Here is a 23,028-nt window from a genome sequence, read left to right on the forward strand (position 1 = left end):
TGTGCCAGGAACCAACTGTTACAAAAATAGCCTCAATAGTGGTTGGGTTGGCTGGATTGGCTTCGTTGGCTTGCCGACAATTTCGTAACAAGCCCAGGGAATTAGATAAACAGCGGCACTAAAAATTTGTTTCGAAAATCTAGTGCGATTTGGACTAAATTTTCGATAGAAATTGCGATCTGTTAGTCTACTCAGCCCATTTTCTTCTAAAGATCCAGTCCTAAATTTAGTCTAAAATTGTAGAAGATAAAATGTTCAGAAGGGAATGCTGATCTGGGCCCGGTCCTGTTATGTTCCTTACGTATTACAAGTCTCTGTCTGATTTGCTTGGGCTGTCCGTGGCATTGGCTCAATGCCCCAGCCACTGAGCGAACTAAGCATCATGGTATAGGAGGTTTCCTTTTTACCTTTCTACTCCTGTATCGTAGACGAGTAATCCCCGATATCATAGCGTTATGAAGTCATCCGAACGATGGATAAACTGAGCATGGGCATATTATTCCATCGAGCTTATGGGCTGAAACTATGGCCCACATCCTTATATCTCTTCCGAGGGGAGGTCGCTGGGCTAGCTCATCAAGACTTGTCGGTTCACATTGTCAGTCCAAGCAAAGACTAGACTGATCAAGAGAAATTCTTTGTGCACCGCACGTGGTGTAGAAAATCCAACATGATGCACCATCTTGTTCGATTAATTCATACAGTTATTATTTTTCAATATACATTTAATACTTACAAGTCAGCTTTTTGGTTTAAAAATTTTATATGACGAAAATATCTATCTTTTGAAAAAAATTATGACATCCTATGGTGTATTATAGCTTAGAATGTCATAATATGATTCAGGATATCATAATATGTAAGGAGCATTTTTGTCCAATCATTTTTCAATACGCATTTAATGTAATGTCTACAGATTTATTTTTTTCGTTTGAAAATTTTGAATGATGAAAATGTCCCTCTTCTTTGAAAAAAATTGTAACATTCTGCGCATATTATGACATTCTACGTTATATTATGACATCTTGTAGATAAAAATTATAATTTTTTGGATACAGAATGTCATAATATAGACGTAGGATGTCATAATTTTATCAAAAAATATGGATATTTTCATCAAACAAAATATTTAAACGAAAAAATTGATCTGCAGATATTAAATATGTATTAAAAAATGATGACTATGTGGATCAATCGAACAAGATAGTGCACTCCATGTCGAATTTTCTACACTGCTCATGGTGCATAAAAAATTTGCCGACTGGCCAATAGTCTTTGGGCTAGTAGCAGAGTTCTTTCGGCCCACCAAGGGCCATGAATGCGTGGAAATGTTCGTCTCCTGTAGCATTTCTAAAGAAGTTAAAAACGCAAGATCACCATCCACTTTGCTTCTTCCTATACACATCTTGATCTCTGCTTGGTTTTGGAAAGCTTCTCTTTTGAGCACTAGTTGTCAGCAAGCCTGTTTGAGCACTATGTTAATTTCTCAACGTTCTACAGATCTCTTGCCTCACCAATATTCAGGCGTATAACATGCCATTGTTATTCTGCAATTAAATTGACACAAGAAATTCACCTCCGAGTAAACATAATGTCCGCTCTCTCGCCATCTTTCATACTAAATCTGTCCATAAAGTACTTGGTGATGAGGCAAGCCTACGTTACAGAACACACGATCACTCTAAACCAAGTATAATATATATCGAATATACGTGTAATTTAATTAGAGACCAAGCACATAGCACCCTCACCATCTTGTACTCCACAGTCAGTTGCCTGAGATAAGGACTCGATCAAGGATATCGATGAGCAGCTGCGGAGCAGTTAGCGGAGGGCAATGCCCAGACTTAATTATCTCCAAGGAGACCCTGCCCTTTATCTTGCTCTGCATGTAATGTGCCACACTCATTGGGACTACAATGTCATCGGTGCACTGAACGATGGTGCATGGAAGCTCTACCTTCTCAAGGACATCCCTGAAATCACTCATGAAGACCATTTCCCCCACTGACAGTGCTATCTCAGGTCTCATCCTCAGGAAATCCTGCATAAATTTTTCAATGGAGTCGGGATGATCTACTCCAATGAGGGGAGGGGCGAAGCTTTGAGCCCATGTCTGGAAATTGGATTCCATGGCAGAGAGTATTTCATCAACTTCCGACCTCTTCATACCTCCTTCGTATCCTTCTTCGTTCAAGTACCTGCAAGTAGAAGAATGACATGATCAAATAGTTGGAAGGTGTAAGCAAACTGGTAGATGTGGTTATGGATCAGGCCCGTCCACTTTTTCCTGGGTCGGACAGGGTCTAATTTGGTGGCACATGGACTCAGCCTGACTTGGGCTATGGATGGGAAGGCCCATATGCTTGAAGTTATTCTGTTTCCGGCCGGTCTCTGCTTGGGTTTGACGACCTTGGTGTTTGGTCCCTCTGGGTTAGGTTTGAGTTCCCTCGTTCTGTGTGGGATGCGAAATGATACAAGCGGTGGTTAACCATTTTTGAGAGGGGAAAAAAAAAAGAAAAAAGAAAATAGAATTGGACTACAGGCCTTCTGTGACACTAGCGGTTGGGCCCGAGCAGTATTTGGTTGGGTTTAATTTCTCTGCATATTTTGCACGGCAATGGATTGTACAGCTGTCGTCCCATTAAGAAGACGGGAAGCTGATTTACATCGCATAATGATGTGCCATGTTTCGCACCCAAGGAAATACATCCCGTTGGACATTTATCCATCTCCACCATCCAAAAGGCGTGACAGCTATTAAGAGCTATAAAGATCCATGACAAACGAGGACTAGGTCTACATTTGGTTGTAGAAGCCTAGTCATTGATAACATTTTTGACTTTGTACCAAAGCTAAATTTGTTGGACTTTATTGATTTTTTTTTTTAAAAATATAAGAAAAATAAGGGTCGGACATGAAAAACATTGTCCAGTTAAGAAAAAAAAAAGAATATAAAAAATGATGAATTATATAGACCCAAGGCCCCAGATATTAAGTGATCCCACAACCCCGCAATAGAGGTCCATGTTCTACTAATATATAAAACATGTTCAGAAGAGGCCTCAGATTATTAAGAGCTTGCTTGGACGAATAAGCTGGAAATCCTATTGAATTCGTGGATTGGACCGATAAAACATTTACAGATCCATCTAGGCCCATATCAATAACCATCCAAGATAGATTTTTGAGTGGAATAGTCTAGCTTATAAGTCTATTAGCTAACTATTTTATTGATCTAATCCACAAATATAATTGAATTTTCAACCCATTTATCCAAACAGACTCTAAGGAAGAGGCGTTATTGTCTCACTAGATAGAATAACCAATAATGATAAGGTCCTTGTACATATAGAGGACTTCACATATAGAGCCATTGTGATTGATATATATATATATATATATATATATATATATATATATATATATATATATAACTTCGGTTTTTTTTTGTCTCTTCGGATAACGTAGGGGGCAATTTCGATGTATCAATCAAAATTTTATATATATATATATATAGATGTTGAGAAGTCTACAGCTCATGTTCTAATTCAGCGTAGATTGGTGGCTCGAGTTTGAAAATTAGCCTTATTTCAAGATTTTACTGTTCTTTTGGCTATACCCCTGGATTGTTTTATTTAGCTTATTAGAGAGACTTCCTCTAGTAAAGATAGCAAATTTGAAGTGGTGTTAATATATTATATTGCTTATCAAATTTGGCTATCTAAAAATAATCATTTTTTTCTAAGATATTAAGTAGAGTGCAAGGATGACTTTTTTAAAAGCTTTGACTCTAGCCAAGAAGTTTGTCCATATATCGACTTTAGAGAGACTTATTATATAAGAAAAAAAATCTATAGCTCTTCAAATGCAGCTTCTGCATCCTTTTATTTATCTTATTTTTTTTTGGAGTCATTACCCCCTAGCTATATCAAGGTTAATTTTGATGGCAGTATACAAGTAAGAGAAGCTATTGGTAGGGTAGATTTTGTTTTAAGGGGTGCTAATGGAATCTATAATGGAATCTATATTGCTGCTGGAGGTGTTAAAATTTTGATACTACTATTTCATTGGTGGAATTATGAGCTGCATGGGAAAAACTGACTTATACCATACAAAGGTTGAGTGCTTCTCACATTTACTTAGAAAGAGATTTCTTGACCGTCATTCGATGACTATTAGCTCTACCATCTATTGATGCTAGTACCTACCTTCTACTACATTATTGTTGGTTAATGGTGTGTGCTTTATTTTTTATCAAAGTTCCGCATATCTACCAAAAAACTAATAATGCTGATGGCAAATTATGTAGCTAATCGCATTGGATATACGCTATAGGATTCTTCAACATATTTTCTGTATCAATTTTTAAATATTTTATTTTTTTAATTTTATGAATGAATATATGCATACTCATCTTAATTAGTTAATTTATCTATTTTATCAAAAAAAAAAAAACTAAAATCCTTGCAACATGACAAGCTATGACAACGCGGAGTGCCATTTTCATCCATTCTTCCGTTAGGACCTATCTTTCACAGCCACGCCATATTTTATAAGATTTTGACAGCCACCATCTGTTCACGGATGATTGAGTGCTCCAAGATCTATTTCTTTTCCAGAGAAATGAACCACCATGTGTCTAGATGAAAATATTTAAGGTTTTGCTAAGGTGCTTCTGCATTATTTTTAATAAAATCAAATAAAAATACCTTTTTTGATAACAATCAAATAATAATCCCAGCATCCATGCTAAAAATTATATGGGAAAATAAAATGGCAATAGAAAATATTTGTTCTTAATTAATGAAAAAATTATTAATTATATCCAATGGTGAAGCAATAATGATGAGAGAACCGAAAATTTATTTTATCTCCTTTACTTAATATGCGAATATATACATTGCAGTAACCCAAAAATATGTTAGATGTGATGGCTGATGGACAATTTGACCATCTCACAGATGTGGAATAGGCTGCATATCATACCTCAAGATGCAAGTTTCATGCATTTTGAGGGCACAATGTGCGGCATGCGACCATGTGTTAGACATAAATCATATAGCGTCAGCCAAATTTTTTGTATATATACACTCCCTCCGTGTCTTTCCATAGAGTTTGGATTGTGTCTTTGATTGATCTTCTTTCACAATATAAATCATTGAATCATTTTTTGCATAACTTTCAAAGTACCCAAATCTCTCTCTTTCATCTATTATTATAGGCCATGAAACAGACGTTGGGTTTTGAAAGCTGTGCAAAACATGACCCAATAGATTCATCGTGTGAGGCAAAAAAAAAAAAAAAAAACCCTATCAATCCTAACCACCAAAGATACAATCGATACCCCTCTCCAGGGAAAGAAAAGATATCCATACACACGAATAATTTAAATGGTGCGAGCATTTTTTTTCAGAAGAAAAATAATCTGAGCAATTCATAAAAATGAGATAAAAGAGGAAACAAATAGAAGTATGTTCAAGAAATACTTCACCTTGGAGATGCTCCAACGAGTACGAGGTGACTGAAGAGGTCAGGCCTCTCAATGGCCGCGATGCATCCGATCATGCCGGCCATGGAGTGTCCCACGAATATTACTTCTCTTAAGTTCATGTCATCCATGAGAGAGATGAGGTCCTCGGAGAAGGCACCGTAAGAAGAATACCTCGAGGTATCGAAGTCAATCGGGGGTTCGATGGAGCTCGAGAAGCTCCAATCGAACACCACAACTCGATACCTTTTGATCAGGTCGGGTAGGACGTAATCCCAAACAGATTGGCTGCTTCCATACCCATGCCCAAGCACCAGAGTTAACCCACCACTCCCAAGGATCTTTGCGTTCATGGCTTCTAAAACTATGGAGACGGAGGAAGGAGAGGGAGGGGAAAATGATGATAGCGGTGGTGGCCATCTTGTGCCTTGGGACGCTATAAATAGCGATGAAGACCGCATGAGAAAGACAACAACATGTTATGTTAGAACAATTTTTATTAATTATTAAGCAGTACAAAAATCTGACCATGGTGACACCCATCCATTTCCCTTGGAAGCACTGGTACTGGAATATTGTGCTCATTGGTTTGAAATTGCGGAGAGAAACATTTATTGAAACTATAATTTTGAATATAAAAATTTATCATGTGATTTCATTAAATCAATACTTTTTTGGAAAAATAATAAGCAAGACCTTCCTGTGGGAAGAACATACATGATGGTCACAAATGGAAAGCCATCCAGTAATCGGTAAACGCGGTCCCCTCGGCATTCATGTCCTTCGACATACGTCCTTGCAGACATGTGGTTTGGCCTCTGTCCTTCGAGATGCACACCTTTTCTCTGCAATAAAAAGCGGAAGGACCCACCATTATGGGTTCGCCAAATCATTACTAATAGATTCGTTCTAAAGGATGTTCGGATGCTTGACCATAATCACGGATTTCCAGGCATAAAAGTTGCATTTGGAATACTGTGAGGGAGTAAGGTACTCACACAAGGTTGAGTCGTAGAACATGATCATAGCTGACATGAAAAAAATTTAATACGAAGTCTTCAATTGCAAGGAGCTGCAGAGCAGCACAAGTCCATTAGTTCGCTTTTTGTTTTACATGAATACTTTCTTCTTGCGCCGTATGAGTCATATGGCTAGGCAGTCAGAATAGACTATGTACCTGGTCTAATCACATGTTTGTGGTTTCCATATTTCGGATGTACAACCCAAATCCAATTCGGATAGGATAGGTTTTATCCAATTTATAATAAATTTGAAGCAGATATGGATAAGAATAAAATTATTTTTGAACCTGATCTATATATATTTTTCAAGATAAAAAATTAATTTATATATAAATAAAAATATATTTTTTAATTTTATCCGATCCTATCCATCCAACCTGTTTGTTCAACTTTTCCCATCTCACTCCCTTTTAAGACAGATATGAGGAGGACAGAGATAATAGCCAATCCGGTCTCATATTTAATGCATTAATCTAAACATTCTCTTGTTAAAGCATGTTTTTCAAATCATGGAATGCATCAATCCATCTGCAACCCTTTATAAATAGGTTTCTTTTCTAGCTTTGTTTGTCCCTTCCCCCTTCACCTTTCCTTTTAGAATCATCCGCCTGGAAATATGGTTTGCCTGCCCCCCACCTTTCTTTTTTCTTTTTAGAGTCATCCATCCAGTAATATGGTTTGCCTACGGATGCAAGCTATATCTCTACAACATTGGTGTTGGAAAATATAACATACCTGACCTTCAATATTCCCATGATTTTCAGATTTTACTCAGACCGTCGGTGCCGGATATTGCTTTAGAAAATTACAGATGGCTGGGGCAACACAACCCAGGCTAACTAACCTCTTTAACCAGCGTCACTCCCACGGTCCCATATTCTTGTGGACACTTAAAGAACCTATGGATAATTAGAACCTCTCTAAAATTATCCTCAAAAGATGTTTGTCTGTCTAATTTATAATTTACAAATGGTCCGTTAATTGATGATCATCCATATTTTATTCTCTGGTGCCCCCTATGATTATAGCTAGTAGATGAAGACAGAAAGAAAGGTCAATTTTTTTTAAAAAAAAAAAGAACATGGGGTAATGGCCTCGGAAGCAGACATCTAGATGACGTGGTTCGACTTTGGATGTGCGTCCAAGGCCCAACTTCTCCCTTCTCGGCGATTAGAGTTGGCGGGATGCTCATTCAAAAAGAAGGTAAAGTTGGTCGATTTGTCCAACTCGGTCAATGTAGGATAGTCTGTTAAATAACTTGAAAGAATTTTTATCATAAAAAACTAGCATTTACCCCCTACGTTGTCAGGATTTAATTGATAGTAATGATAATATTTTATATTAAAAATTATTCTCACCAATTAATTTCTCATCAATTAATCCCATAATGAGATCAAAAGTATCCCTAAGAGTTCTTTTTTTCAAAGATGACCTCCCAAATCGATGAAGATTACTGCATTTGGTAAATACTCAGCATCCAATATCTCCATGCAGTATTCAACAGAATCTTCAAATTTTTTCCCTTCATACAAGTCCTGAATCAGAATTGCATAACTAAAAGCATTAGGCATATCCCATTTTTCTGCATCTTTTTTAAAAATCTTCTTTGCATTATTAAACTTTGCTGCCTTATAGAAGCCTTCCACAATCGCCGTGTAAATCACAACCTCAGGGATTATTTCCTTCTTACACACTAATCCGAATAACTTCATTGCTTCTTGAATCAATCCATCTTTGTAGATTCCATTAAACACGACAACTGTATCAGGGATAAGCCCCATCTTCATCTTTTTGAAAATATCATTGGCATCTTCTGATAGAGACTTGGACACCATGGAGTCAGATCCAGATAATTGTTTCGTTTGCTTCCGAGAAATTTCCTCCACCTTTTTACCATGGTCAGCATCATCAAGATTCAATTTTTTGAATAGAGTAGATGGAGAACACAAGCTTCGAAGGCGGTATTGTCGGCAGGATAGGAGAAGGGCAAAGGATTCTAGCTTTTGACGATCGCGACTCTATCTTCTTCTTATTTTCTTCTCCTTTTTAGAATAAAATTGAGTTATAATAATTTAAAATATTTTTTAATTTTTATTATACTATTATATTTTTATTTTTTATTTAAAAATATAAAAAATAAAAAATAAAACTTGACACGTGACGTTGTAGGAGATTATCATATAATCTTATGTATCAATATGAAATGCTATCCTTAATACCTCTGTATTGTTTTACTATTATTATGTAGATTCTAATATTCTATATGTCCTGATACAAGAAATCTACTACAATTATTTATAATCTATGCAGGCCAAATTAGAACCAAACAAACTTGGCTTCTATGTACATTGTTAAAACTCTTAATAGGGATTGTAGAATATAAGATGTCATTAATTATTCATTTTCTTGACAACATGATGATGGTATGAATAAATTTTTTATTGAAATTTAATTCTAAATATATCAATAATTGGTGTGATACATCCATCCATTAAAGGAGCATTTATTTTATATTCATAATTTATATTACATTGTTAATTTATTTTTTATCATTATAATTTAGTGATGTTTTATATAAAAAGTTTTATTTTTTTGGAATGCTGAAATTTTTAAAATCCTCTTACAATTTGCATTGTACGTTGCTAGCGAAAAGGGACATATATATATTATCTCATAAGATCCAACTATAATTTTATAACAAAAATTATAAAATAAATTATAAAAATATATTCATCAACTTTAGTTCAATTTCATTTATACTTTTAATTATAAAAAGCATCAAACTAATCCCTTAAATTTTCAAAATATTTTAAAATTATACTATTATTTATTTTCATTAATAAAATGATATAATGTAACCATTATATGATATCATTATTTTATAAAATGATCAAATTACTCTTATCCCGACTTTCTCCCTCCTTCCTCCTCTCTAATTGCTCTTCTCTTCCTTCATCACTAATATCCCTCCTTTTCATTCCTCTCTTCGCTTCTCACCCCCTCCTCCTCCTCCTCTAAATCTAGTCATGGGCCTTTCCCCTCTACCTGCTCCCTTTGGGCTCGCTAACGATACTATTTTTTCTTCCTTCTCACTCATTTTTTCTTTTCATCTTCCTCCTCTAAATTTACCCATGAGCTTTGTCCTTCCACGATGGCTCCCTTCATTTCTGTTTGCTGTCCAAAAAGATAGCAACCCAAGAAAGAGATGAATTGAGTTTTCTAAAAATTTTAACTAAATCAATATCTAAACAATTATATACTTCAAATTAAACTAATTTGAGTACTTATAAATTATAAACAATGTCTAATAGTGGAATTAAAAACTAAGTAAAACTATACAAGAATTAGAATAATATAAGGTAAGTAAAGCAAGTGAGCAAAATGCATAATGCAAATAAGATAATTTTATAGTGGTTTAGTACAATTCTGTACCTACATCTACTTTTCAAGTTCTCCTTAAGAATTTTACTATAATCAGCATGATTATAACATATTTATTTTATTCAAAATTATAAATAAACTTAGTTGATTTTTCAGGATCACCAACCATAACCTATATATCGATTATTTTTTGAATTCACAATCAATCCAATTGATTTTATAGGTTCACTAACCAGAATCTATAATTTCTAATTCTGAACTTGATCGAGCTTAAACCCCTAGTTTTTTTTCTTTAAAAAAATTTGTAAAGAAAATAAGAATACAAGGTATGAAATTTTAGCATAAATGAAAATAAAAATTAAACTCTTTGAAGCACGAAGAAAATCGACGAAGAGTTGCTCTTTTGATGCTTGGCTTATTTTTTTTGATACTTGGAAGGATGTTGTTGATGATGGAGAAGATTGTTCTTGAAAGCTTACTAAACTCTGCACATAAAATTCTTTCTTTTTCTCTTCTCAAAGATATTTAATATAGCTCTTACAAATTGATGGATTTTTCTTTTCAATTCTTTCCTCTTACTTCTTAATTGATTTTCTAGCTTTTAATTCAACTTGAAAGAGATTGGAGAATGAGTTTTGATGGTTAGAAGAGTCGGAACAGTCGTTGGAATAAAAAAACTAGCTATTGAAGTAGCGCAAAAAACTAATCGTTAGTGCAGTCCCATGCCACGAGTCATCTCATAGTCTTCACATATTGACTCTGACTGCCAAACGAGTCGACTCATAGAATCCATGAGTCAGTTTTTGTAGGAATCTTGAAAATACAGTTTTCTATCTTTTGTGAGAGAATCAACTCTTGCTGTTTACGAATCGACTCACTGACTGTACTAGTACATTCCAACATACCATAGTCGACTCTTCACTCTCAGGAGTTGACTCCTCTTGATCAAACATTAGAAAATCTATTCTTTGAAATGCTTTGGTTGGGCAACTTGAGAGAATTTCTTTCAAATTTTTTTTTTTCATGATGAATATTTTAGAAATTTTACATCTACTCTTGAAACATATGATTAGTATTATAATTACTCAATATTTTATAATCATCAAAACTAATTATGGGGTCAACATTATCTCATCTCACTGGCAATCTACCATCCTTTCCCCTCTCCTTTCTTTTCACCATCTTTTTTTTTCTTTGTACTCTCCTCCTTTAAGCCCACCTATGAACCCACTCTCTCTATGTGGCTCTCTCTACCTCCACTCTTTTCTTGCTGATAATTCCTCATTCCTCTTACTCTCCTTTCTCCCTCCTTTCTCGTCCTCATTGTTCTCTTCCTCTAACCTCACCTATAAGCCCTCTCTCTCTATGGTAGCTTTCTCAACATCTTTCGTCTGTTTTTCATTGATGACCTCTCCTTTCCTTCTTTCTCTCCTCTTCTCCTGCTCGTCATTGCCTCCTCTTCTAAGCCTATTCATAAGCCCTCCTCTGTGGTGGCTTCTTCCACCTTCGCTCATTTTTTACCGACAATCCCTCCTTCCTTTCTTCCTCATCCTCTTCTCTTCTTTATTATTCTTTTTCTCCAATTCCATCAATCCATGAGATCTTTGATGCCACCCTCTCTCTCCATGCCCACTTCCACGATCTCACTCTCTCTCTCTCCACGGTGGCTTTCTTCATCTCTATCTCTTCCTCATCGATAACCAATCCTGTATGAATGAGGTATATTTTTGTCTATCCAAATGATAAGCTAAAATCATTTGTTGAAAAGTAAATGGTAGAATCATTTTGAAATCTCTTAAAAATTTGAAGAATTAATTCTATATTTTTTAAAATTGAATGAAGTATGTGAAATTGAATTAAAATGAAGATGATATTCTTGTAAATTACTCAAAATTATTATAATTTTAGTTCAAGGTATATAGCAATAAATTGTTACCATAGAAAGGTGGCTGATGAAAACAAATTAGGGTTGGCTAACTTACCTTTTCGTAGTCATCACGCCATAAGAATAACAAAGAAAGGGAGAATCTATTTGATCTGGACGAGAGAAGTATTATGTCACTGCCTGCGTCATGACTAGGCTGTGCCGACTGGTTTCACATGCGTGCATTTCATCCATCAAACAGAAAGAACGCATGACATTTTAGACGATTTGGTACAGCTTTCCATCCGCAAATTGACGTTACGTGGCAGGGATTTGACCGTTCTGAATGCGTCCAAGGGCGACCTTTTCGATGTCAACAGCAAGTGTTGCCTTGTATGGTGTCTCGCGGGCGTTGCTGTCCTATTGGACCCAGAGAATTGATAATTTTAACTGATCCATTGTATATTATATATACGGTCGATCTGATGAAGATCTGAATATAAATTTTAAAAAAAAATATTTAAAATATATTTCAATTGGACATGATAATGAAATGCCTCGTAGGTCCGAACTGATGTCATCTTTATCTAAATTATTTTTTTAAAATTATAATTATTTTATAATATTTATATGATAAATTTTTTATTTGATTTGATATTTTTTTTTATCTACCTAATCCAATGTAATTTGTATTTTTGTATAATTCAATTTAATTTAATTAAAAATAAATATAAAATAAAATTTAATATAAAATTTTTAATTATAAAATAGATATAAATATTGACCGATTCGGTACGTATGCGATCGTTGTCGTCTCCATTAAACTCTACCTTTGGAGGTCCGGTTGGCCACCTCTGGGGACCGTCAAGTCCATGGCCTAACTTTTTTGCGCAATAATGATGGGGGACCGCCATGTGCGGTGCAAGTCGTAGACCCAACTTATCATGCTTCGTGAGGCCAAAAGCACTCGGCGAATGACCATTCTCCTTGGGAAAAAGGCGAATACCCACGAGAAACGATTGTTTAAAATAATAGCTGGTTGATGGAGAAATGAGTAAAGCTGGTATAGGGTTCATCAAGTGATCAATTTAAAGGGATGTGAAGATTCTTGTACCAGATCAATATCTATTCGTTGCGATAGTTTGTCAAGTTTAAAGATGATCATTAAAAAATTATCTGATTATTTTTTCAGTACAAATCTAATGAATTTTCTTTTCTTCTTCTGGAGCAGAGCAGTATAACTCCGTTTGCTTTGCTTCAACCTACTCTTTTTTTTTTTTTTTCCTCCTGTTTGGTGAGACTTCAACCCACTTGAAGCCTGAGCTTTTTTGACCATCAAATCCATATATCACCTGCTATCGCCAAGCCATGCTGATTTCTTATCAAATAAAAAAAATACGATAAATGAGACTCCTCCGTGATTTTCCATATTAGGAATGTACATTACCTATATATCAGGAATATACAGAATATTAGGAATGTACATTGTCTAAAATATCTTTTTACAATGGCATGTTACAGAATATTAGGAATGTATATTGTCTAGAATATTTTAATTACTATGGCATGTTTTTGAATTAGGAAGATCACGTGATTGATACCGTGATCTCTCCAATTTTCTGCCTGTTTCTCTTTTCTTCATATCTATATATGGATGTACATATCATAGTGAAATATAAGAAAAAGATATCTTCTCCATTTTTTTTTTTATGTTTCTCCTTTTTTCCTGCATCTCTCAGGTTTTTTTTTACATGGTATCAGAGCAGGATCGCCATTGATCCAAGTCTTTTCCTCGATTAAGCGCTTACAGCAGGTTGTTGCTGAAGCGTCCTCTTACACGTAGCTGGAGGCAAATAGTTGCTACATCTTGTCCTCATCAACATGTCCGATCAAATCGATCAGAGCACCACAATCGAATCTATGGTGGATGGTTCGTCATCGACCTTAAATGCTGCGCATGATCCGGCATCTTCCTATTTCATCTCACCTTAGAGAATCCTGGAATGCCCTTGTGACATCTCTACTCAAGGGACCGAACTATCTTGCATGATGAAGGGCCATTATCACTGCTCTTCGAGCCAAACGAAAAATTCGGTTCGTTGATGGGATACTTGCATGACCTATAGATGGATCGCGGGATCATTTTCTCTGGGATACGTGCAATTCAATGGTGATGTCATGGATCTACAACTCTGTTGTACCAGAAATCTATGATAGCATCTCTTTTTTTGAAAGTGCTCGAGATATTTGGGTCGATCTTGAGGAAAGATACTCTCAAGGTAATGCTCCTCGCATTCATGAGTTAAAGACTCAAATCTGAAATTTCAGGCAAGGCAATGATATGACTATTGCCACTTATTATGCCCATCTTCATGGCTTGTGGAGGAACTTACGGTTTATTCCAAGGTGCCGACTTGTTCATGTGGAGCCACTAGAGAGATCCAAGTTGAGAAAGAAGAAGAGAGACTACATCAGTTTCTTTTTGGTCTCAAGGACTCCTATGACATGTTGCGAGATCAGCTGCTGTCTATGGAGCCATTACCAACAGTTAATAAGGCATATGCCTTATTGATTCGAGGTGAAAAGCAGAAGGAAGTCGCCGCTGTTCGAACTTCTCAATCCGAAGTTGCGGCTCTCGCTGTTAAACCCATGACAGAAAGGACGAATAAAGAGATCGGCTCCAAAGAAAGAAATAAAAAATATTTTCGATGCGACTACTGCAAGAAGACAGGACATACTTGTGATAGATGCTTCGAGCTAATCGGGTACCCACCTGGATGGCAATCCAAAGATCGAGTTAAGGGTAGAGGCAATGGAGCCGAGACCGGTAGTCAGCACTAAGGAGGGGTTGCCGTGAATACTACTACACCATTGAATACAGACATAATCTCTCCAATACCGGGTCTTTCTCTTACACAATATCAGCAACTTATTTCCTTTCTTGGACAAGATAAGACTCAAAGTGCCGTAAATTTTGTTGGTAAGGCATCTCTTGATTCTTTTCATCATTCTTGGATCCTTGATAGTGGTGCTTTCGAACACTTAACCTTTTGTAAGTCCTTTCTTCATGATATTGAACCTCTTGACAATGCACTCCCAGTTACTTTACCTAATGGAGTCAATATGCCTGTACATTCATATGGTGATGTTACTTTGACCAATGATATTACCTTGCATCGTACTTTATATGCTCCTAATTTTACTTGCAATCTTGTTTCAGTAAGCAAACTTGCTCGAGAACTTAATTGTGCTGTTCTCTTTTTTCCCACATTTTGTGCTCTACAGGACCTTGCCACGAGAAGCTGATTGGATTGGGTGAACTCCGGGATGGTCTTTACTACTTCAAAGGCTTGGCAATACATCTGCACGGACAAATAAAGTCAATGTTTCGATTAATCTCTGGCATGCTCGGTTAGGACATTGCTCTTACAAGCTTTGAAACTTATTCCTTTTCTTTCAAATACTTCTTTTGATTCCATAAATAATTGTTGTGACATTTGCTATCGTGCAAAAAGACAAGAAAGCCTTTTTCCTTGAGCATTAATAAATCTGCTTCACCATTTAATTTAGTTCATATTGATATATGGGGACCATATCGCACCCCATCACACACGGGAGCTCATTTCTTTCTCACTATTGTTGATGATTGCACAAGGGCTACTTGGGTTTATCTATTACAAAGAAAATCCGAGGCATACCAATGCTTTGTTAATTTTCATGCTATGGTCAAAAATCATTTTGATGCCAACATTAAACACATACGTAGTGATAACGCTCAAGAGTTTGTAGCCGGACCATTGAAATCAATCTTCTAGAACATGGGATTATATCACAAACTTTTGTGTTGGGACACCAGAACAAAATGGGGTGGTTGAGCGTAAACATCGACATCTATTAAATGTTGCCCGTGCTCTAAGATTTCAAGCCAACTTGCGTGTGTCATTTTGGGGAGAATGTGTTTTGACTGCCGCCTATTTAATTAACTTGACACCTACATCAAAATTGAATGGCAAGAGTCCCTACGAACTCTTATTTCATAAACCACCCACCTATGATTATCTGAGAGTTTTTGATAGCCTTTGTTATGTGCATGAGACGTCCAGTGATAAATTTCAACCTCGTTCTCATGCTTGTGTGTTCGTTGGATACCCTCTTGGTAAAAGGCTATCGTGTATATAACCTTGAAACTCATGAAATATTTACTTCACGTGATGTTATCTTTCATGAGAAGACGTTTCCTTATTCTCAAATATTACCTTCTTTTTCTATTATACCTTCTTTTTCACAACCAAATCAGACTGATTATGATGTGGGATTTTCTTTGGCAACCAATAATTTACCTCATGTACCTAATTTGGGTAGACCCAAGGACAGATTTCAAACCCTATTCTTTCTCATGAGTCAGATCAACACAAATCAATTCCATTGATTCGAACCAAATGTCAAGTTTGAACAAGACTCTTGATGCAATCGAACTATCTCTCCTGAGCAGGCTTCACCTTCTAAGACATTGGACCTAATTCACGACCCGTCAGAGATAGGAAGCAACCCGTTCGATTACAGGACTACATTGTCGATGCCCCAGGAGTGGGGAGACCCCCGGACACATCCGCCAATTCAGTGACCTCAGGTAAGCCTTATCCTATTTCTTACTACCTTACTTATTCTAAGCTTAATGCTTCCCATCAGCTTTTATTTCAGCTATTACCTCTCATAGAGAACCTAAAACCTTTTCTCAAGCCGTTAAGGATCTTAAGTGGCGAGAAGCAATGGGGGCTGAGCTCACTACTCTCCAGCAAAATGGCACTTGGACTTTGGAGCATCTACCACTCGGGAAGAAACCCATTGGATCGAGATGGGTATACAAAATTAAATACAAGGCCGATGGTTCTATTGAGCGATACAAGGCTCGGTTAGTGGCAAAGAGATACACACAAATAGAAGGCCTTGACTATACTGAGACTTTTGCTCCGGTGGCTAAATTGACTACAGTACGGTGTCTCTTAGCTGTTGCTTTCGCTAAACATTGGCAGTTACATCAGTTGGACGTCAACAATGCTTTCCTTCATGGCGATCTTCATGAAGAAGTATACATGACACCTCTGCCAGGATTTCTAAAACCAAGTGACACACGTGTTTGTCGGTTGCGTAAGTCTCTTTATGGACTCAAGCAAGCATCAAGACAGTGGTTTGAAAAGTTCTCCCACTCTTTGCTCCAATATGGTTGTACTCAATCTAAAGCCGATCACTCTCTGTTCACCAAATAGGATGAGGACTCTTTCATTGCCATTCTTGTTTATGTGGATGATATGATTATTACAGGGAATAACCCTTCGAAATGTCAGGCACTGAAACAATATTTGTAAGACAAGTTTCACATTAAAGACCTGGCGACTTAAAATATTTTTTTGGATTAGAAGTGGCACGATCACCTTCGGGCATATTTGTATCACAACAAAATATACTCTTGACATTCTCCATGAGACCGAAATGATTGGGACCAAGCCCACAAAATTTTCTATGCAGCAACATCTCAAGCTCACGACGGATGATGGAAAACTACTTGATGATCCAGGTCATATCGTCGATTGCTGGAACGACTCATTTATTCGACTATCACTAGGCCTGATATTGCATACTCGGTGCATATTCTGACACAGTTTATGCAATCTCCTCGGCAACCACACTTAGACGCAGCCTTCCGTATTTTGCGATATTTGAAAGGTCTCCAGGTCAAGGCATATTTTTTTCAAGTGTCAACACCTTTCAGTTATATGCCTATTGTGATGTAGACTGGGCAGGATGTCCATGACAAGGCGCTCTACTACCGGTTTCTATGTTTCTTAGGAGATGCTCCGATTTCTTGGCGTGCTAAGAAGCAGACAACAGTGTCTCGTTCCTCTGTAGAGGCCGAATACCGGGCTATGGCACACACTATCAGTGAATTACTATGGCTTCGAGCCCTCTTATCCGACCTCAGTGTTTCACATCATGGTCCCATGTTCTTTATTGCGATAATCAAGCAGTTTTACACATTGCTGCAAATCCTGTGTTTCATGAGCGGACCAAACACATAGAAATTGATTGTCATTTTGTCAGAGAGCGACTACAATCTCAAGACATTGCTACACGATATGTTCCTATACATTGTCAGCTTGCAGATATCTTTACCAAAGCTCTCGGCCGTGATCATTTTCAAGAGATTCTATGCAAGTTGGGCATTCGAAATCTCTATGCGCCAACTTGAGGGGACTATTAGGAATGTACATTGCCTATATATCAGGAATATACAGAATATTAGGAATGTACATTGTCTAGAATATTTTTTACAATGACATGTTACAGAATATTAGGAATGTACATTGTCTAGAATATTTTAATTACTATGGCATATTTTTGAATTAGGAAGATCACGTGATTGATACCGTGATCTCTCCAATTTCCTGTCTGTTTCTCTTTTCTTCATCTCTATATATGGATGTACATATCATAGTGAAATATAAGAAAAAGATATATTCTCTATTTTTTTTTATGTTTCTCCTCCTTTTCCTGCATCTCTCAGGCTTTTCTTTTACATTCCATGTGGTTTCCAGTGCAATTCTGGCTATTTCTCTAGGATTCTCAAGCCTTTTTCATGTCAATTACAATTCACACCTCACTCATCTACTAAAATAATGTCAGTATAAAAGACAAACAACATATGAGATTGAAGTATGATCTTGTGGAAAATTAAAAATATCTTTATAGAATTACTATTGAAATGGTGTAACTTTTTAGCTTTTTTATGTAATACCTGCACTAAGCCAAAAAAAAGTCTTCTGCAATTAGAACGACCGCATTAGCAAAAGCATCTAAGATGTTCATTCATTCAATCCAAATCATGGAATAGAATAGAACTTTTTTATACTAGGTCAATATCTTATATGACCCTAGCTTGTAAAGTGTGTCGAAGACAACTTTTTCACGCAATAAAGTATGATGGATATTTTTTTGCAAGATGCCTGATCCCTTGTGACTTGTCCAAGAGATACTTTATATTGATAAAGTGGGAGGTTTAGGGGACTGTTTGCCTGATACGGGAGACATCCTTTGGATCTTTCGAATTTTTTTTTTTTTTTAAATTGTATTCCTATTAGAATTACATGAATATTTTCGTCTCAGCAAAAAAAAGAAAAAAAAATCCTATCACAATGGATATATCGTGATTAAACTTTAAAATTTAGAAGTTTTATTCTACACTTTTTTCTTCGTGTTAAAATAATATTATAATGATAAATTATAACTTATCCAACCCTCGTGAATTGAACCAATCTTGTCATTCCTACATCCGCACTATGATAGAAATAGTTGATGGGGCAAACAAGCCATGTTCCCTAGCATATATATTCTGGCACGTACTAGAACTGCTATGCCACTAGAACATTTTTTCTATCCCCCTATGCATGACTTTGCATAGCATGTGGCTAAATACAATTGATTTTTACATGGAATTTTCACTTGGTAGTAACTAGAAGTTCGCGTTATGCCACAAGCCTGGCAGAAGATTCCAGCAATAATATTCTGACAAGGTGAAAAATCATTATTATTAAAATGTATTTTATACTAGGTGGTACCTTTGCCTCCTTTTCCAAAAAAAATTAAAATATATAAAATGAAAAGGTTGTCGCACCAAGAACCTCTGGACATCTGAACTAATCAAAGAAATGGCAATCGCTCTTTTTTAAATAAATAAATAGGCCAAATCATGAGGCCGAATCTCCTTCACCATGCCATGCATGATAAGCAAAAAGCTAGAAGCACCTCCTTGGGCAAGCTAGGTTACTTTCCATGGAGTAAACCATTTTCCTACTTCACTAGCTCTAATTTTATGGCAAATAAAGATATTGTTAATGACAAACCATGACTTGAAGTTCTCCGGTTAGCAAAGGAACACCAGCTATTCTTGATATATATATATGCTCAACTGATTTTGCTACAAGGAACTTCTTCAGCACGATAATTAAGGCTATGGATGAAAGACATGCAAATATAGGACCTCTGCATTGTACGTACGGTAATACTCTTAGCAATCTGATGATCCTGTGTAAGTTGCAATAGAATCCCATGGAGAGGTCTATTTGGATGGAAAGTTCTGACAACTAGAGAATTTTAACCTTTTCAATTAGGCCTCTAGATTAACAAAGTGAAGATGTATTCCAACTGTTAATATTTTCAATCTGTAAATAATCATGTGCATTTGATCATCATTACAACCCATTTGTACTCAAAAATAGCTCTCGTATAAATGGGCCTAGAAGTCTAAAATGTCAAAAATCCCACCCTCGTAATCATCCTAACTATACTATCAGCAAACATCACGCTGTCAGGCCCAGCACCATGATTCTACCTGCCGTCGAATTCATTTGTTCTCAAAGTGAAAACGATAAAACTGCCAGAACTCACATCGATGCCAAAATCCCCTGCTAACCAACCCATTCCAACTGGTTAAAACAGCAGAATAATGGCCATCATATTTAGAATTGACTAACAGCTAATTACTCGCGAGTTCTTTCAGTGTAATGCCATCTGAGCAGAAGTCGTTATTTATGTATTTATCATGTAGGCATAATGCGGTGGAAGGCCTCCTCCTTGTTATACTAGCTGTTGTTCATGTTATAATGCCAATATATAAAACATTAGGGTTAACTGATGGGATTATTGGAAGTGAGCCTTCGTTGGCCCAAGGTGTGGTTGTAGGTGGTCTCGGACAAATCGGTTTCAATGGCCATTATGGATTAAGTGGGGCGTTTAATGGAAGTAGGTCTTTGTTGGCCCAAGGCTGGGTTTAGGTCTGGCCGTCTGAGACAAAATCGGATTCCAGCTCTAGCTATGGCAAAATTTAAGGTCCAAGTGAGATCTGCAATGACCTCAGCTGATCCTGGCTCACCCAGGCCGCTGCACAGAGCCAAAACTTAATTATTTTTTCATAGATCACTAACATACATGACTGTGAACTGAATGTCTAATACCATAAAACAAAGAATGAAAAATTATAACTTGGTTGGATTATCTGTCTGTATGCTAGGTGCAAATGAATCGAACAACTCATGGTTGACTCAAATCTTAGCCGAATGGCTTGATTATAAATAAATTCGAATAATTTTTGAGTCAAGTTTAAATAGCAAAATATTTGATTCAAAAACTCATAAATCTATTTGAATATTATATATATATATATATTATATATATATATATAATATATTATTATATATTATATATTATGAGCTCAAGCACAAGCACAAGCACAAGACGACTCATTTGATATTTGGGTCGAGCTGAATTAAATTTGAGTTTTGGCCTTTTCTTCGTTGAGCTGAGCCAAAGCTCCAAAAGATCAATCAATTGTGGAGTGGAGGGATGGTCTTTGCAACCTGACGAGAAAGGGTAAATGGAGTAGCTGGACTCGAAGCCAATGGTCTCCGGTGGAAGCTTGTCAGTGCTAATTAAGAAGTGGTAGTTGGAAGGGATATTATAGGGGTGTTTAGTTGGAAAGAGTGGGATCTGAAATCAGAATAGGAATGGGTGACTTCCATTCAAACCATTTGGTTAGAAGGAGTCTCATTCTGATTTTTGATTTCAGGATGGAATGAGAATAGTCCAATCTATATAGAACTCAATTCTTATTCTCTTTGTGAATTCAAATTTTCATTTCGATTTCGATTTCGATTTTGGTCATGAACCAAATATTTCGAAAACTATGTCGGTGATTTGAAAACTCTACCTAATTAGCTTATTTTGATGATTAAAAAAATGGATACCGTGGGCTTCTTGTGGTCCCACTAGATAGCATTTGCATCCCATATGAGTTATTTAAATATAATGAGATTAGTGAGGGACTGATGGTGTTGACATTTATTGTGAGTTTTTATTTTATTAATATTTGATTTTAGTGTCAAGTCCATTTTAGTTAAATCTAGGTTTCAGTTTAATATATTTAAGTTTTTTTTGTTAAAATAGGATAATAATATATATTTTTTTAGTTGGACATAATACGTTAATGGTGTTGTTCTTTCTGCATCATAATATAATATATTTTATAGTAGAAGAGTGTATAGTTTTATTTAGAGTGGAAGAGAGAGTGATATGAAAAGTGGTTGAGGTAGAAAATTTTTTTGGCATATTATAAAATGAAGAGAGGTGTCTTGACAGATGTGAAGCTTCTTTAGAAGAGAAGTCAAACTCATCTTTTTGACTTTTGTTTTTGAATAAATTTATTTTTTTTATAATATTTCTTTCATTATTATTGTATGATTTAATTGATGTTTGTTCTAGATCATTGGTCGGCATATTCTGTCTACACGGAATAGCATGCTATTGTGCACTTGGATCTTACTCCAAGCTGTTTCTCGAGAGGAATTGGTTGTATTAGCATGCTGTGGATCGACATCACATTGCCACCGCTAAAACAGTGAATGCCCCTAATTCATGTGACAATTGTTGGTCCATTATTGCTGTCCAGTGATAGTTGCAATCCTAGTGGCATCCGATATGAGAAGGTAGTGACAAATACTAAGAATACACCATGTAGGAAGAGGAAATTGATGTTGTGGATGCGAGCGCAAAGCATTAATCTTCCAGATTTACGGGCAGTAATTTGGAAATTACTTTTAAAGGGCACTTAGCTTTGATTTCTAAGCCTCAACAGATTTCTGAGGCTAATTAGGTTACAAATTAACTTATCGGCACGGGGACAGAATAACATTCACAATTTTTAGCACCCACAGCTGCTATATCATTGTCGTTACCGATCGAGCACGCAAAACTGTACACTAATGAGGCAGTTTGATTGCCAGCAAATGCTTGCCGGAGTCATAGACGGCAGCAAAATCTCAGAACGCTTCGTGATGCTTATGATTCTTTAGGTTGTAGGTATATTTTTTGTTGGGGGATACCCACCGACCGACCGACCGACGGTCCGATCGACTGACTCCGACCGGGCGAGAATCCGACCGACTGGCGGCCCGACCGACTAACGGCCCGATCGACCGACTCCGACCGGGCGAGAACCCGACCGATCGGCGGTCGGGGCGACCAACTGACGGATGCCGTCGGCCATTCAACAGTCCATCACCGACTGGGGATATGTCGGGCGTATCCGACCGACCGACAACCCAGTGGTCTGATGGCCGACTCACATGAAACTCGCCGACCAATGGAGGGGCCCGACACCACTCAGCTGGCTACCGACTTGGGTCGGTCGGCTTCTCCAACCACCGTACAGCCGCAGACGT

General features: G+C 36.7%; 2 protein-coding genes across 4 annotated transcripts; one reads left to right on the forward strand and one right to left on the reverse strand.

Annotated features, from left to right (window-relative positions):
* Positions 1-1,519: 1,519 nt before the first annotated feature.
* On the reverse strand, positions 1,520-5,928 carry LOC140856702 (strigolactone esterase D14-like). 3 transcript variants are annotated; one of them, XM_073254904.1, is made up of 3 exons: positions 5,495-5,928; positions 1,752-2,201; positions 1,520-1,624 (listed from the first exon to the last, which is right to left on the reverse strand). In XM_073254904.1, exons 1-2 carry the CDS (start codon positions 5,842-5,844, stop codon positions 1,769-1,771), a joined length of 783 nt encoding a protein of 260 aa, XP_073111005.1. In that variant the 5' UTR covers positions 5,845-5,928; the 3' UTR covers positions 1,520-1,624; positions 1,752-1,768. The 3 variants fall into 3 exon arrangements, with proteins under 3 accessions (XP_073111005.1, XP_073111004.1, XP_073111003.1); XM_073254903.1 differs by having other exon boundaries at positions 1,520-1,656; XM_073254902.1 differs by having other exon boundaries at positions 1,520-2,201; positions 5,495-5,927.
* A 10,599-nt stretch (positions 5,929-16,527) lies between these two features.
* LOC140856355 (uncharacterized) lies at positions 16,528-18,005 on the forward strand. Its single transcript, XM_073253464.1, has 3 exons — positions 16,528-16,893; positions 17,551-17,698; positions 17,785-18,005. The coding sequence occupies exons 1-3, from the start codon at positions 16,528-16,530 to the stop codon at positions 18,003-18,005; spliced, it is 735 nt and encodes a 244-aa protein (XP_073109565.1).
* The last annotated feature ends 5,023 nt before the right edge of the window (positions 18,006-23,028 follow it).

Source organism: Elaeis guineensis, chromosome 3 (assembly GCF_000442705.2).
Source record: "Elaeis guineensis isolate ETL-2024a chromosome 3, EG11, whole genome shotgun sequence".
Taxonomy (NCBI): Eukaryota; Viridiplantae; Streptophyta; class Magnoliopsida; order Arecales; family Arecaceae; genus Elaeis; species Elaeis guineensis.